At 50.2% G+C, this 16675-nt stretch overlaps 1 protein-coding gene and 1 long non-coding RNA gene across 6 annotated transcripts in view; one reads left to right on the plus strand and one right to left on the minus strand.

The window, feature by feature from the left end:
• The window catches only part of LOC112653763 (uncharacterized), a 32284-nt gene extending 29036 nt beyond the window's left edge, over positions 1-3248 (minus strand). For all 5 annotated transcript variants that reach the window (XR_007409504.1, XR_003132502.3, XR_003132501.3 and 2 more), the window contains exon 1: positions 2820-3248. This is a non-coding gene — a long non-coding RNA (uncharacterized LOC112653763). The remainder of the gene's footprint in view (positions 1-2819) is intronic.
• Positions 1-16675, plus strand: part of EPB41L4A (erythrocyte membrane protein band 4.1 like 4A) — a 180716-nt gene that overhangs the window by 88099 nt on the left and 75942 nt on the right. Inside the window, exons 4-6 of the mRNA XM_025438026.3 lie at positions 5824-5902; positions 14224-14321; positions 15415-15535. Coding sequence (XP_025293811.1) covers positions 5824-5902; positions 14224-14321; positions 15415-15535 — 298 coding nt within the window. The remainder of the gene's footprint in view (positions 1-5823; positions 5903-14223; positions 14322-15414; positions 15536-16675) is intronic.

A 16675-nucleotide genomic window follows, 5' to 3' on the forward strand; every position in this document is an offset into this window, starting at 1 on the left:
GTTGAGTTTGGATGTAAAGTTCTGTAGATATCTGTGAAATCCATCTGGTCCAGTGTATCATTTAAAGCTCTCGTTTCTTTGGAGATGTTGTGCTTAGAAGACCTATCGAGGGTAGAAAGAGCTACATTGAAGTCACCAAGTGTAAGTGTATTATTATCTAAGCATTTCTTCATTTTGGTTATTAATTGATTTAAATATTTGGCAGGTCCCACATTTGGGGCATATATATTGAGGATTGTTAAGTCCTCTTGTTGCATAGATCCTTTAAGTATGATATAGTGTCCCTCTTCATCTCTCACTACAGTCTTTGAGGTAAACTTTAGTTTATCTGATATGAGGATGGCTACCCCTGCTTTCTTTTGAGGACCATTCGAATGGTAAATGGTTCTCCAACCTTTTATTTTCAGGCTGTAGGTGTCCTTCTGTCTAAAATGAGTCTCTTGTAGACAGCAAATAGATTGGTCCTGCTTTTTTATCCAGTCTGAAACCCTGCGCCTTTTGATGGGGTCATTAAGCCCGTTCACGTTCAGAGTTACTATTTAAAGATATGAGTTTAGGGTCATCATGGTATCTATTCAGTCCTTGTTTTTGTAGATTGTTCCACTGAACTTCTTTTAAAGGGGAATTTTAAGAGTCCCCCTTAAAATTTCTTGCAGAGCTGGTTTGGAGGTCACATATTCTTTCAGTTCCTGCCTGTCTTGGAAGCTCTTGATCTCTCCTTCCATTTTGAATGAGAGCCTTGCTGGATAAAGTATTCTTGGTTGCATGTTCTTCTCATTTAGGACCCTGAATATATCATGCCAGCCCTTTCTGGCCTGCCAGGTCTCTGTGGATAGGTCTGCTGTTACCCTAATATTCCTCCCCATAAAGGTCAGGGATTTCTTGTCTCTTGCTGCTTTAAGGATCTTCTCTTTATCTTTGGAATTTGCAAGCTTCACTATTAAATGTCGAGGTGTTGAACGGTTTTTATTGATTTTAGGGGGAGATCTCTCTATTTCCTGGATCTGAATGCCTGTTTCCCTTCCCAGATTAGGAAAGTTTTCAGCTAGAATTTGTTCAAATACATATTCTGGCCCTCTGTCCCTTTCGGCACCCTCGGGAACCCCAATTAAACGTAGGTTTTTCTTCCTCAGGCTGTCGTTTATTTCCCTTATTCTATCTTCATGGTCTTTTAATTGTTTGTCTCTTTTTTCCTCAGTTTCCCTCTTTGCCATCAACTTGTCTTCTATGTCACTCACTCGTTCTTCCACCTCGTTAACACTCGTTGTTAGGACTTCTAGTTTGGATTGCAGTCTCATTCAATTGATTTTTAATTTCTGCCTGATTAGCTCTAAATTCTGCAGTCATGAAGTCTCTTGAGTCCTTTATGCTTTTTTCTAGAGCCACCAGTAGCTGTATAATAGTGCTTCTGAATTGGCTTTCTGACATTGAATTGTAATCCAGATTTTGTAACTCTGTGGGAGAGAGGACTGTTTCTGATTCTTTCTTTTGAGGTGAGGTTTTCCTGCTAGTCATTTTGCTCAGTGCAGAGTGGCCAAAAACAAGTTGTATTGGGAAAAGGAGAAAAAGAGAGAGAAGGAAAGAAAAGAGAAAAAGAAAAAAGAAAAAAGGAAGAAAAAAAGGAAAAAGAAGAAAAAGAGAAAGAAAAAGAATAAGAAAGGTGAAAAACAAAAAAGGGTGGGGGAAGCAATCAGAAATCAAAAAGCAAAAAAGAAAAAAAAAAACCCAAAACAAAACAAAAGCCATGACGGAGTATCTTCTGATTCTGTGTACTTCACGTCCCTTGGCTTCCCCTGGAACTTGTCCGTCCAGCTGGTCTTCTGGGGGAGGGGCCTGCTGTGCTGATTTTCAGGTGTTAGCACTTGGGGGAGCTGCTCTGCCCCTGCCTGGTGCAGGGCTCAGTGGGGATAGTTTACCCCGTGAGGCCACAGGAGGAACAACCGCAGTGGCAGGGCCAGGTCTGGAGCCGTGGAGTCAGCCCCCGCAGTCACCACAGAGCTCTCCGTCTGCAGGGCCTGGATGCTGGCGGGGAGGGGGTGGCGGGGCCGCTGATCTGCTCAGCTGGGGCAGGAGCGTCCTCGCTGTCCTGGGCCCTCCCGGCCTCTGCCAGTCCCGGGGGAGGCGGGATCCTGGGCTGTGTCCGGCGCCCTGTGCTCCGGAGCCTGCGCTGGTGGATTCGCGCTCCCCGGCCGCGCAGCCCCCTCCGCGGAGCCGCCCCCGAGCCCCCCGAGCTGCTCCCGCCCCGCAGCCCCCTCCGCGGAGCCGCCCCCGAGCCCCCGAGCTGCTCCCGCCCCGCAGCCCCCTCCGCGGAGCCGCCCCCGAGCCCCCCGAGCTGCCCCCGCCCCGCAGCCCCCTCCGCGGAGCCGCCCCCGAGCCCCTCCGAGCGCAGCCCCCTCCGCGGAGCCGCCCCCGAGCCCCCCGAGCTGCTCCCGCCCCGCAGCCCCCTCCGCGGAGCCGCCCCCGAGCCCCCCGAGCTGCCCCCGCCCCGCAGCCCCCTCCGCGGAGCCGCCCCCCCGCCCCCCCGAGCTGCTCCGGGTCCCGCCGTGCGCGCTGCAGCCCTTAGGGAGCTCGGCGCACTCTCCTGGGTGCGCAGTTGCTGTTACTGTCCCCGGAGCCCGAGGGCATCCCCGCCCTCCCGGGTCCTGCTCCACCTCCCCGCGAGCCCCTTTCCCCCGGGAAGGTCGGTGCAGCTCCTGCTCCTCCGGGACGGGGCTCTCCTGTCCTGGGGACACTCGCCCCGGCCTCAGCCCGGCTCCTCGCGGGGCCCCTCCCCCTTGGAGGCCTTTTGCTTCTTTATTTCTTTTTCCCCGTCTTCCTACCTGGATAGAAGCGCGAACTCTTCTCACTGTAGCATTCCCTGGTCTCTCTTTAAATCTCAGGCCGAATTCGTAGATTTTCAGGATGAGGTGAAGGTCGTCTCGGTAATTTGGTGGGGAGGTGACTGGGGACCGCGCTCTTCCGCCGTCTGGCCCTCCTCCTAAATCATCTTTTCAGAGGCATGAACCCTTTGACACAGAATGCACCCCAGCCGCTGGGGGCGGCGTTAAACCCTCCGTGCGACCGCGGGCGCCCCCTCCGCGGCTCTCCTCCTGGGCAGGGGCCTCCGGGCGCTCCGGTGCCCTCCGGTGCCCTCCGGCGCCCTCCTCCGGCCGGGCCGCGCCTTGCCGACTCCTGGGTCCGCCCTGCGCCCGCCTGCGCTCCTGTGACGGTGGCCGCGCCCGCCGGGGCCTGTTCAGCGGGTCCTGGGCGTCGGCCCGGCCTCCCAGGGCAACGGCTTCAGAAACAGGCTCCAGGCTCGCGGGCGGCGGCGACGGGCTCGGGGTGTCCCCTGGCCTGGCCTCGTGGCCCGGCTCCGCTGCTCCATCCACCGAGCCCGGTTCTGGTGTCCCTGGATGCACAAGGGCACGTTCTTGGGGGGGGGGGGGGAGACCGGTGTTGCCCGTGCTCCCACCGCACAGCCTCCCTGGTGGGTTTTTTTTTTTTTTTCTTAAAAAAGGGAGACCTATATATGGAAAGAAAATGACCACCCTGGTTAAGCGTGGACTGTAACGTTTTCACGCACACGCAGGAATAAATACACAAGGGAGGAGTGTGCGAGGGAGGAGTGTGCTACACAGCCTGGCGGGGGGACTCCCTTCGCCCCGAACCACCGCACCTTACACTCGAGACCTATCCCAGGGTGATGTGTGGACTGTGCCTCATGGAAGCCGGGGGCTGGGGGGCCCAGTTCTCCCCAAGGCCGGCCAGCATTAGTCGTTTCTGGTGTATTCTTCTTGGGGGGGAACATATTTGAATAGCTGACTTTCTTTTTTACCAAAAAGGGATCATACCTCTGGCGCCCGAAGGCGATGGCACATCTTTCCCGATCAGCACCGAGTGCCCCTCTGCCGTGTACTCGGTCGCAGGACCGTATGTGTGTGTTGTGTAGACCTCAGTGGTCCTCCCGCTGCTAAGCATTGATGTTCCGAGGCTCTACCAATTTTTTTGTGTCTTGCTTTCAGGCAGATACATTTTTTTACTTTTTGCAATACTAGTAGGTGGGTGGTTTTTTTTTCTTTTTTTTTAAATTTTTTCTTTTATCTTTTTTGGGTTTTTTTTTTTAACCATCGGTTCTATCATTGATTTTTCTTCATTGTGTAAAAAACACGTGTTGTAGAAAACATGAAAAGTGGGGAAGTTACCAACAAATGGAAATTGTGCATGACCTCACTAGGGATAAGAACAGGCAACATCCTCAAATATTTGATCTTTTTCCCTGTGTCTGTGAACATGTAAACCCATAACCTGCACAGATATCTGCAGACTTGAGGTCCTGCTGTTACACAATTCTCTGTCCTGTCTTTAATTTTCTATTTTCTTGTGCTTTTAGAAGTTCTTACTATGATTTTTTTTAGACTTTATTGAGGGGGCACCTGAGTGGCACAGCGCAGGTGGTTAAGCACCAAACTCTTGGTTTCGTCTCAGGTCGAGATCTCAGAGTCATGAGATGGAGCCTGGTGCTGGGCCCCACACTCCACATGAAGTCTGCTTGGCATTTCCTGTCCCTCTCCCTCTGCCCGTCCCTTCCACGTGAGCCCTCACTCTCTTTCTGTCGCCAAAATAAGCACCTACATCTTTTAAAAACAACAAAAAAGAACTTTATCGAGGTACCTCTAATGTATAAGAATGATACACATTAAAGATGCAGAACTTGATGCTTCAATACACGTGTTCAGTGAGGGAAGGTCAGCAGGCAAGTTGAAGATGTAACGTGTCCCCTCTGCGTAGTGGGCGCATGTGTGTCGTGGGAGCAAGAAGATCTACAATCCGTCGTCTCAGCAGGTCTCAGCATACAGCTCGGCCCCCAGAGCTGATTCATCTCGTGTGACCGAGACTTGTAGCCATTGGCCAGCACGTCCTTGTTTCTCCCTCCCGCTTCCCCGGTGCCACCGTCCTACCCTCTGCATCTGCGCATGTGACTCCTTTACATTCTGCATGGAGGTGACATCGGGCGGTTGTGTTTTTTTTGTGTCTGGCTCGTGTCACCTTCGTAATGTTCTCCAGGTTCATCTGTGTCCCCTCACATGGGAAGATTTTCTTCTTTTTTTCTGGCTGTATACTATTTTCTTGTGTGCATGTTACCCTCACCTACACACACACACGCTCAACCATGCAGAGGTGATGATAAGGCATTGACTGGGTGTATACGCATCTATGTTCATTCCCCTGGTGCACCGACGGACGCTGGGCTTGCTTCAGTACATTGGCCATGGTGATTAGAGCTGCGTGAACAGTGGAGGGCAGACACGGCCTCAGGATCCTGGCGTCCTCTCCTTCGGATAAGTGCCCCATAGTGCGATGGCCCGATTGTGCGGTCGTTGAACCAGTTTGCTATCCTAGCCACAGCGGACGGGACTCCCTTCCACCCACATCCTCCCGACACGTTTGTCCTTTGCTGACAGCCGTTCTTACAGGTGTCAGGTGGTGATCTCGTGGTTTTTCATTTGCATTTCCCGGATGGTTTAGTGATGCTGAGCATCTTCTCATAATAAAAACAATTTATAATTATAATAATTATATAATAAATAAATATCTGTTGGACATTTATGTGCGTCTTCTTTGGAAAAATGCCTATTCTATTCTTTTGCCCATTTTTAAATTGTTTTTTTTGTGTGTGTGCTATTGAGTCATAGGAGCTCCTCGTGTATGCTGGATATTAACCCCTTATCCAATAGGTAGTTTACGAATATTTTTGGTGAGCATAGTTTTTAGTAATCGTACAATATCACGCTTCTACTTTGAGTAACTTATAATATGAAATTTAATTTCTGTTTCTTATTTTAGCTGGACCTCCATATACCTTGTATTTTGGTATTAAATTCTACGCTGAAGATCCGTGTAAGCTTAAAGAAGAAATAACCAGGTATGTATTAACTTTGCATTTGAACAGTACCTGTGCGGCATAGACTAAAGGCTTTATTTAATATAAGTTGGGGTCAGACAGTGGGTGGGTGTCTGGCTTGTTTTGTAATGCGTCTCCACGGAGAGAGTTAAACTAGCATCGCGTGAGGCAAATCAGCGCCTGATGATGGATGTGTGTGGACAATGGCATGAACCCGGGTGACGTGATGATGGATGTTGCATCTGCTGTGATGGGATATTTCTGTATCATTGTTGTGAAGACTGCATTCAGCCTTTGAAGTCATGTGAAAAGAGTCATTGAACCGTGGAAAGGAAAGCTATTTTAGGGCTCGGGTTGCATGTATAAATACAGGTTTGAACAGCCAGTTGTTTCTCTTTAATTGGTTATAGCTTACCTATCAGTGGTCCAGGGCCTTCACATACCTGTGTAGGAAATGAAAAGATACTTGCTTTTAGTACAAAGGAGAGAAAAAGAAAAACCCCACAATGTTTTACAACGTATTCCTTCACCTTTGTCATTAAATATTTTATTTTTTAAAAGATGTTATTTATTTATTCATGAGAGACACAGAGAGAGAGGCAGAGACACAGGCAGAGAGAGAAGCAGGCTCCATGCAGGGAGCCCAACGTGGGACTCGATCTCAGGACCCTGGGGTCACACCCTGGGACAAAGGCAGATGCTCAACCATGGAGCCACCCAAGGGCTTCGTCATCAAATATTTTATTTTGTTTAGGGCACAATCCCCAATTGGAATTATGTTGTTAAAGGAGTCCACGCCAACACGTGAGGGTGGCTTATGAAGGCCAGGCAGCCGCGAGCAGAAGGCTGTTCCCACAGCTTACGCCTTAAGTGGTCGGTTTTCCCAGTGACCTCCTGTCTCGGGCTCAGGGGAAGCCGAATGTGTTACTGGAAACATTGGAAATCACGTCTTCCGTCACGAGGGCGGCCTGTGGTTTTGTTCCTGTTCTGTCCTTTCATCTCTTCCTCAGACTGTTGACTTACACGGGAGGGAGAGGAGTGAGGGCTGGGTGGACCTTTCCTGTCCCCTGCAGTGCGCGACGAGGCCTCCCTTTCAGGACTGTGCCAAGCTGCGTTCATGTCTCCCACCACCACGTTGCCGCAACTGCTTGACCTGGGGCAGGGGGCGGGGGCACACCTCCGTGGGGAGGGGCCGCTGTGTTGGGAGGACGTTTGGGAGAGGGGTCACGTTTACCTTAGAGTTTCCTGAGTCGTCTCTGCAGTTGAGGGATTTCTGAGCTGTGGGCTCATGGGGAAACTGAGTCCAAGGGGTAAAAACACGCACACACATCAGGGTAACTCATTAGGAAATTGCAAGGAAATAACATTTTATGAAAACACGAGGAAAGCCCTTCACTTTCCGTGCCTCGCATTCCTTGGCTGCAAGATTGGAGACACCTGTCCCACCAGGTTTCGTAGGCACTGGAGGGCGCTGCAACTAACGTCGGCCTCGGGTCGCCCGTTGTGTCTGGGTCGGTAAGCGCCTGGTAGGCTTTCATCCTCTCCCAACTCTGGCAGTTCAGGGGAGTTACACCTTGAATGAGGGCTGGCTTCCCAGAGGTACTCGGTTTATTGTTAATAGGGCGAAGGCGAGTGTCGTACGACACACGACTTTAAATCTGCTCGCCAGATCTTGATGAGCAGAACCTTCCCTTCAGAATCTACCAGCCCGTCAGTAGGACACGTAGACTTGTGTAACAAGCAGCCTCACGGCGTGTCCGTCACACCTGCTCTTCCTCAAATATCAGACGAGGTCACGTAGCCAAGAACCAGGTTGCACTGTCTGTAAGAATTGGCTTCCATTGCCCAAAACACGTAGTTGAATTAGGTAAGTTGAAAGTGCGTCCGGCGTGATCTCCCTGTATAAGCTCTGCAGTGTGTCCTGAAGAGAAGGTCACCAGCTCGCATGGACACGTTCATCTAAGCGGGCAGATAAGGGAGCCAGTTGCGTGAGAGGAGTTTGGCAAAAGCAGAAACTACGACTCGAGCCCCAAATCCCGCGGTGTCTGCTCATGGAGGAAGACCGTGCTCAAGGCCAGCATGCGTACGATGAGTATTGCTCCTGCTTCCGTTCTTTGGAAGGTTGTTCTCGCCTACTCGGTATTGGCGCTCAGGTGGTTCCTAAGTTGTGGCATGAAGCAGTAATGCTGCAGTGAACATCGCGACATGCCCGTCCTTCCATGTGCTTAGCATCCTTGACCGTCACGCCGTCCCACGCGTGTTGTGCGGGCCTCTCCACCCTCGCCTGTCTGTTACTCCCCCATAGTATTCCGTGATTTATTTACCCCTGCCCGTGGGGATGGTTCTCTTTTAAAACTACAGATACCGCCGGCCTTGAATTGTCTCAGGTACGTAGCCCATAGTAGACGCAGCCTTCCAGGAGGGTGTGGAGCTTAGGAAACAACACGAGAGGTGAGTGTGATATGCAGGGAAGTGAGGTCCCGGAGACGAAAAACGTGGAAGTGACTAGAAGCACACGAACTTGGAGTAGCTGCTCAGCGGCCTGAAAGGTCTCGGAAACCAACAGGATTGGGAGACTACAAGGACGACTCTGCGTTTAGGACTCCTGTGCCCTGGCCTGAACCTTTTCTACAACATTCCTGCTGCTTCGGTCGGCTTCCTTGTAAACACTGTAAAGACAGGGCGCCTTCCTGTCTGGGGAGCGATGGGAAATCCAGTGAGAAATCCTGTCGCTTCTGTTGTCGGCAACGGGTTTTCTTTCTGGGCTCGTGCAGAATGAACCCAACGTCTCTTCTCTTTGCTGACCGTCTAAATAGTCTATGCCCTTATCTGTTAAATTTATTTTCAGGCCTGATTCAGACAATCACAAGAGCCTTCCACGTACTCTGGGTCGTTTATAGCTCTGTGTCCCGCATGCACTTGGTAAGCGTAGTGAGTGCAGGGCGGGCTTTGGGGGGCACCCAGGAAGCTCAGCCGGTTGAGCATCCCACTCTTGATTTTGGCTCCGGTCGTGGTCTCAGGGTCCCGGGATGGAGCCTGTGTCGGGCCCCCCTCAGCAGGGAGTCTGCTTGTCTCCCTCTTCCTCTGCTCCTCCCCCCGTGCATGTTCTCACTCTCTCTCTGAAATAAATCTTAAAAAAAAAAAAAAAAAAAAAAAGAGGGATCCCTGGGTGGCGCAGTGGTTTAGCGCCTGCCTTTGGCCCAGGGCGTGATCCTGGAGACCCGGGATCGAGTCCCACGTCGGGCTCCCGGTGCATGGAGCCTGCTTCTCCCTCTGCCTGTGTCTCTGCCTCTCTTGCTCTCTCTGTGTGACTATCATAAATAAATAAAAATTAAAAAAAAAAAGATAAAAGGAAGACAGGCTTCGGAGTCAGGCTGATGTTTGTGTCCTTTCTCTGCCTCTCAGTAGTTGTGCGAATTTGAACAAGCTGTGTAACCTTCTAAAGTCTCAATTTTCTCATCCATAAAAAAGAAATCATTGTTTTCAAAAAGACAATGAGAGGAAGGAAGGGGGAGAGATGATGAGAGGAATGCATAGGGTAACATGTGCCAAGTGGTGACAGTGACACAAAAATGTGTCCGTGGGTGGTGGGGACAGCTAGAGTGAAAAGGATGAGAAGTAGTTAATGTTTTCAAGTTATTGACTCAAAAATTAGAAGACCAGCGTGGAGCCCTGAGGTGGGTCTTCCAGCCTGAAATCAGCCCCTGAAACCCCACTTTATGGGTGTAGTTGTTCATTCAATTACGAATCCTACAGCTGCCCTGTTGCCTGTTTCCTGAGCTTGTATCTGACAGAGTTCAGTCAGCCACCCGCCTTCGCTTGGTAGTGACGTGGAGCTGGGTGCTGCGGTGCTCTGGGTATGAGGGAGATGCAGCGGGGACCACAGGGAGGGGTCCTGTCCTCCGGAAGGAGCGGCCAGAGCGACCGTCCATTCCGTGCACACCGTCCTGTCTGCGAATTGAAATCTTTCTGAACCTTTAAGGATCTAGGAACCGTTTCCAAAAAGGAAAATAATGTTCCAAACGAATTGTATCCGATGGGTACTTTCTAGTTTTTAAAAATAGACACTTGCTTTTGATTTTGGTTTGCAGTGCTTTCTAGTTTTTTTTTTTTTTGTAGTTGTTTGCTTTTTTTTTTTTGAGGCTGACCTTAAGCTAATCAATTATTTCTAAAATTTTATGACTCTAATATGGTGATCCCTGTTTTTCACTTTGTGAGGATTAGCTTGTTCTAGCTTCTTTGCCCCCCGAGTGGGCTGCAGCTGCGCATCTGCTTCCAGAGCCCGGCCCTCCTTCTCTAACTGAACAGTGCAGTAGAGTCGGGACGAGGGTCACCTTCTGGTAGGGATGCAAGAGGAATTTGTGGGTTCCAGAGGACTGCACACATGTAAGGTGATTGTTCCTGTATTTTAATCATCAGTGTTACCTCTTGAGGCAAAGGCGTTATTCCTGGTTTGGTCCCTCTTCTTGCGCATGAGCGTGCGCTCCCTCCACCACTGTCCTCCTCGGGCCACACGTGCCGTCTCCCCTGTCCCCCCTTCGGCATCACCCGTCACGACTGGGCTCCGGCCATGTGCCAGGCCCCGTCTGTGCAGAGGCAGAAATCCATCCTGCCGTCCTCTTAGCTCATCTCCGTCAGGCTCGCTGGGCACTGGGGTCACACCTCCACGTGTCCCCGCCGCGCCTCCCATCTCTGGAGGGCCCACCTCAGGTGAGGAGGTTAAGGCACCTCTGGCTTCTGGATCCCAGAGAACTCTGAGGTTTGGGCTCTGGAACAGAACGGGGTCTCTCTGCCCTTTCTTCAAGCAAACCTCCTTTGCAGTCCGCTTGTCCCCAACACTTGTTAGTGGCGTTCAAGGGTTCGAGCGACCTTGGTGTCAGCGCAGCGCTCTTCAGGCAATGTGGGATAACTGGAGAATGCCTCCATTTTGTGCCAGAATGAGTCTGGAAATCGTCCCTAGTGAGTGGCTCATCTTTAGGGAGCATTTTCTTTCCTCCCAGTAAGGGCCCAGGATAACCAGGGCCACCCCATAACTGACTGTCCAAACCCGGACCCTTGGAGGGGAATCATTGACGCTTTCGCCTGTGTAACGCTCATGAGCAGGGCTCTGCTGGGCCCACTGGGGTGCAGGCCCCCCTTGTCAAGACCAGAGACACGCAAGGACGTGAGATCCAGTCGAAGCTTAGAGTGACAGAGGCAAACACTCAACAGCCCTAAATCTGTGATTTAAATAAAATATTAGACTGTGAGTCCTGTAAGATGGACAAAATAAGTCATATGCAGTTAGTTATGTATATGTTCAGCATATGAAAGTATAATTTTATTATATCATAAATTTATCTTATAAAAAAGTAATATGATGCTTCCTGTGGTAAAGATTAAGCACACTTTTATTTTTCCAGAATTAAAAAAAAAAGATTGATTTATTCATGAGAGACACGGGCCGAGGGAGAAGCAGGCTCCATACAGGGAGCCCAACGCGGGACTCGATCTCAGGACCCTGGGGTCACTCCCTGAGCTGAAGGCAGATGCTCAACCGCTGAGCCCCCCAGGTGCTCCAAGATTAATCAAATTCTTAATTAAAAATAGTTTGTCTTGATTTTAGTGGATTATTTTTTCCTTAATGCACTGACTTTATGATCTCTGGTATCTTTGAGAAACAGGCTGGGGGAAGTTCGAACAGACTCCTTTTTTCTTTTTCTTTGGGAATTTCTCAAAGACAGCAAAGAATGTTGGGTGTTTTCCATTTCGGCCATCTGTCCCCTGCTCACTCGTATGTCCATCCATGTCAGCAACTGCTTACTGAGCAGTTACTATGTCCCAGACCTGTGCACTGGGACTGTCATCCCCGATGGGATAGGGTCCCCGTTTCTTTCTCTCTGTTTGCCTTTCTCTCTGTGTCAGCTCTTTGTTTCTTCATCTCTGTCAATTTTTTTTTTTTTTTTTGCCTTTGAAGCAAACTCTTGTGGATCAGGTCCCTCTGGTTCTGTGTTTGGCGAGCGATTTGACTGCTCAGTCAGATGTTATAAACGCCTTCATAGAACAAGACAAGTGTGCGTCTGTGACCCATTTCCTAAAAAAAATAAATAAAATTCCACTTCAGGCAAAGAAATTCCCGGTTAGCAGAGAAAGCATGCCGCTGAATGCAGGTTTCCAGCCAGCACTAGTAACTCCAGCAAAGCGTCTCCTTAGTTCATACGCTCTTGCGTTTACATTCTGCTAATTGTGCTTCCCTCTGCTTTTCTCCTCTCGGGGAGGAGGACCAAGGATCGCAACCAAGGGCGTCGGTACCCAGGACGAGCGTCCAGGCCTGGGGCATGGTCGCAGCAGGCTGGGAAGATGAACGAGGTCAGGGAGCGGCCGTGATCACTGTCAGTGGCGAAAGACCTGGCTCAGGAAGCACAAGCCCTGTGAGCCTTTTTTTTTTCCACTGGCTGTTTGGAGTTTTACATTTGGTGCAAGACACACCGTTACGGGGTGTCAGGAAGGCTTGGGTGTGACTTAAAGAGGAAACAGTGGATCTTCTCAACTTGCTTTTTGGTGTTTTTCTGTAAAAGAACCCACTGGCCTATGCCTCCTGCAGCTGGCCTGCCTGAGGGAAGGCTGCGGATGGGCTCTGGGGCGCCTAGGGCCTGCCGACGCCTCCCGACGCTTGGCAGCCGCTCTCACTCAACCGGGCTGCTCGCAGCTTCTTCTCCTGGCTCCCAGAGCTGCGTCATCAGGGCCATGAAGCTGGGCCTTGGGACGCCAGCCGTGTAGCCATGGGCCACAGCGGGACTTCCCGTGAAAGCAGCCTCTGCATGCGGGTGCATGTGGCGGGCTGCAACGGTGACCTGGGCCATGGAGCCCATTCGTGGGGAGGCCGACCTAGGACCACGCTGCCCTTGCCTCTGCTGTCACCAGGGTCTGGACTTTATTCTGAGAGTAAAGTGAAGTCTCTAAAGCTTGTGTCTGTTGCTCATGGCCGTGATGGGATCCCGTGTTTCTCTTAGATTCCACTTACCTCTTAGGAGGTTGTTTGGAAGGGAGATAGGCATGAGCGACGCAGGGCACGGAAGGTCGTAGAAACCCTGTGGACAGCGACCTGGCCCAGGCGACGGACAGGTGTGTGGATTCCAGAAGGCAGCAGCCCTGGGGGTTGGATGTGGACGCAGGTTATATGTCGCTGCGCGGTTTCTCCTGCTTGGACCCCTGCAGACTGTGCTGCCCCCCGGAATGGGCAGTCTGGAAGCATAGATGCGGAGCTTGTGAAGGAGCCGAACTTGATATCCGTCTTCTAGAAACAGTAGTAATAACAGGTAGGGTCTGGCTCGTGGATTCCTTCACTGGGGGCCTTGATGGCGAGCATCTGGAGAAGAGACGCTGTCACTGCAGAGCTTTAGGATTCATTTCCTTTGCCCCTTTGCTGCCCTCGGCAGTGACCTCGAGAGTCAGCTTCCAAAGAAAGAGAAGCCACGACGGGCCGCCTGCTGTGTGTGTGAGTGCGTGACGGCAGCCGAGGGCAGTGTGGGCAGCTCACAAGCCCCCGGCCCCAGCCGAGAGACTGAAGGGGGCGGGTGAAGCCAAAGCCTCCTGCTGCCGACCGAGGTCCTGGGCTCCAACTGCCCGGGTTTCAGCTCGGGCTCTGCTCCTTGGACGAGCGACGTCGTTTCTGTATCTGTTACTTCCTCCATCCGCGCGATGAGGTGTTGATAGTAGTGACCTAGCGTTTTCCTTGAGCTATTGGATGTAAGACAGTGGGAAGGGGTCACTTACCATGTGGAGGCCAGTGGGTGGCACTATCACAGCAGGGCGAGGGTTCGCCTGCACATCGAGCCAGCGCCGTGGACAGCGGGCCTGCCACAGGCTGCAGTTGCACCCTGATGGCCCGTCTGGCCTGCGCCCATGACCTGTGGCCCTGGAGGTAGCTTGTCGTGTAGGCCGGTCCCACTGGTCAGGCCTCCGGGTACGGCCAGTCATAGTGGTCATGGTGGCGGCAGTACCGGGAGCACGGAGAGTGGCTGATTGTTGCCTGCGCGTTAACTGTACGGGTGTAGACCCTTCGCCGCCCCAGCACGGCAGGGAGATAGGCTGCCCGGGGACCTCCAGCCTGGGAGGCCACGCAGCCCCTCTGACGGCGCGCCCGCACTCCTCGGTCCCTGTGTTGCCCGAGCAGGGGTGTCTCGGTAGTTCCTGTGCGCTCAGCAGCTCCCTCACCAAAAGGAAGTGGCTTTTCTTCCACTAATGGTGATGGAGGGCTGTTGCCAATGACTATCAGGGTCTGAAACTTCAGGTCCGAGTGTTGGAAGATGCCACTGATCTCTCTCTCCCTCTTTTTTTTTTTTTCCCCATTTCTCTTTTAGATACCAGTTTTTCTTGCAGGTGAAGCAAGATGTGCTTCAGGGCCGGCTGCCCTGCCCCGTCAACACTGCTGCCCAGCTGGGAGCATACGCCATCCAGGGTAGGCTCCACTCCAGCACATGGAGAACAAATATGAATCTTTCTTTGGAAGCAAGCTCGCGTCCAAAAATTCCTCCGATCGAGTTGACATTTTCCTAGTGGAAGTTGTAGTCAAAATTCAAATTTTAATCAGTGTCTTTTCAGAAGACGTAAAAGTGAAGCCAGTTACGAGCCCCTGTGATAGGTCACATTGGAGTTCTGGTCTCAGGAATCTCATTGATTCTTGATCGAATGGGAGGGTTTGAAAATCCCTTTTCTTCTACAACCCCCCCTGGTTTGTTGACCCCTGCCCCCTGCTGCTATGCCCCAGAGGTCACGCTGTCCTCAGGTAGCCATTGTGGGGACTTCATGTGGTCAGACGCCAGCTGCAGCTCAGCGTGTGGCACTCCTTGCGTTGCAGCTCTTGGCATCAGTATGGCAACTATGTAGGGCAGCTCCAGATTGCACTGTCATTTTGGGGGCAGTGAGACCGCCTGTCCTTGCCTTTGTGGCACTTGCAGACCAAGAAGAGTCTAGAAAAAAATAATATCCTAGGAAGACTGTCATGTAGATGAACTGGGTTGGGCTTGGAAGGTGGATTACCATAGGGAGGAAAATTTTAATGTAATTTTAATAATAATGTAATAATGTAATAACATAATTTTAATAATGTAATAATTTTAATAATGTAATGATGATAGTTACAGTCTTCCAGAAAGGAAAAATACAGAACTTAGGGTTTTTTTTTGTTTGTTTGTTTATGATAGTCACACAGAGAGAGATAGAGAGGCAGAGACACAGGCAGAGGGAGAAGCAGGCTCCATGCACCGGGAGCCCGACGTGGGATTCGATCCCGGGTCTCCAGGATCACGCCCTGGGCCAAAGGCAGGCGCCAAACCGCTGCACCACCCAGGGATCCCAGAACTTAGGTTTTTAAGACAAGATTTTATTTATACGACTCACATATGCCCGTTACAGTTTTCTACTAACGGAAGCTGTGTATGAATTTATTAAAAATAAACACTTGAAGAAAATGTTTCTGCATGATGGCAATGCTTTAAGACATTTTTAGGGATATTTTTCTAAAGTGGAAACAAATTCAATTTCTTTTTCAGCTGAGCTTGGAGATTATGACCCATATAAACACACCACAGGCTACGTGTCGGAGTACCGGTTTGTTCCCGATCAGAAGGAAGAACTTGAAGAAGCCATAGAAAGGATTCATAAAACTTTAATGTAAGAATCATTTTTTAACAACTATAATCAACATGCTGTCCGTGGGATCCCCAGAGCATCATTGTACTGAAGTTCATACTCTTTAACCAATGTGCCCCTATTTCCTTCACTGTGGTGACTGCCATTTTTTCTAGGAAGTTGGCTTTTTTAGATTCCACCCCAAGGGAGGTCATAGTGTTTGTCTTTCTCTGTCTTATTTCACTCAGGGTAACGGCCTCGAGGACCATCGGTATACTTGAGAGTTGTTAGGAGAGCAGATCTTAAATGTTCTCCCCGCAAGAAGACGTGGTACTTATTGACGGAGTGAAGGAGTTAGCTAACCGGGTGGTGGTAGTCATCGTGCAGTGTACGAGCGTATCAGATCAACACATTATACGCCTTAAAATCCCATGATGTTTTGTGTCAATTGTATCTCAAAACTAGAAAACAAATCATGTCTTACGTGGCATCGTCCATCAGTCATGCTAGTGGCAGTCTTATGCAAAGTTTCTAGAATGAAAAAATTTTCACCTGTGCCTTGAACATTTTAGTGTTTTCTCAAGTTTTTTTTTTTTTTCCTGCTTATAACAGGAAAAATGCTCATAGAAAACCTAAGCAATTTAAACAACGTAAAGGAGGGGCCCCGGGATGGCTCGGTTGGTGAAGCATCTGCTTTCAGCTCAGGTCATGACCCCAGGTCCTGGGATCGAGCCCCACATCGGGCTCCTTGCTTAGCGGGGAGACTGTTTTTCCTTCTGCTGCTCCCCCTGCTTGTGCATTCTCGCTTTCTCTGTCAAATAAGTAAAATAGAATAGAATAGGGTAAAATAAAGTAGAATAAAATATCTAAAGGAAAGAGGAAATCTCAATACTGGAAGTCAACATATTTTTGATTAATGGCCTTTCAGACTCCTCTCTATGCATAAATTCCCACGGAGAAAATTTATTGTGTGTGGATTTATGTGCGTATGATTTCACACAAATGAAATCATTCTGTATATATTGTATTTTGCGATTTTCTATCTTACAAGTTATCAGTAACTTGTGAAATTCATTCTTCCAGCTGTAAACCTATTTTATGGCCACAGAAGCCTTAGCGTTTTCTGGATATGGTCTGTCCGCAGTGTGTAAATCCTTTGCAGTTACAAGCAGAGTCCTACTC

Source organism: Canis lupus, chromosome 3, assembly GCF_003254725.2.
Source record: "Canis lupus dingo isolate Sandy chromosome 3, ASM325472v2, whole genome shotgun sequence".
Classification (NCBI taxonomy): Eukaryota; Metazoa; Chordata; class Mammalia; order Carnivora; family Canidae; genus Canis; species Canis lupus.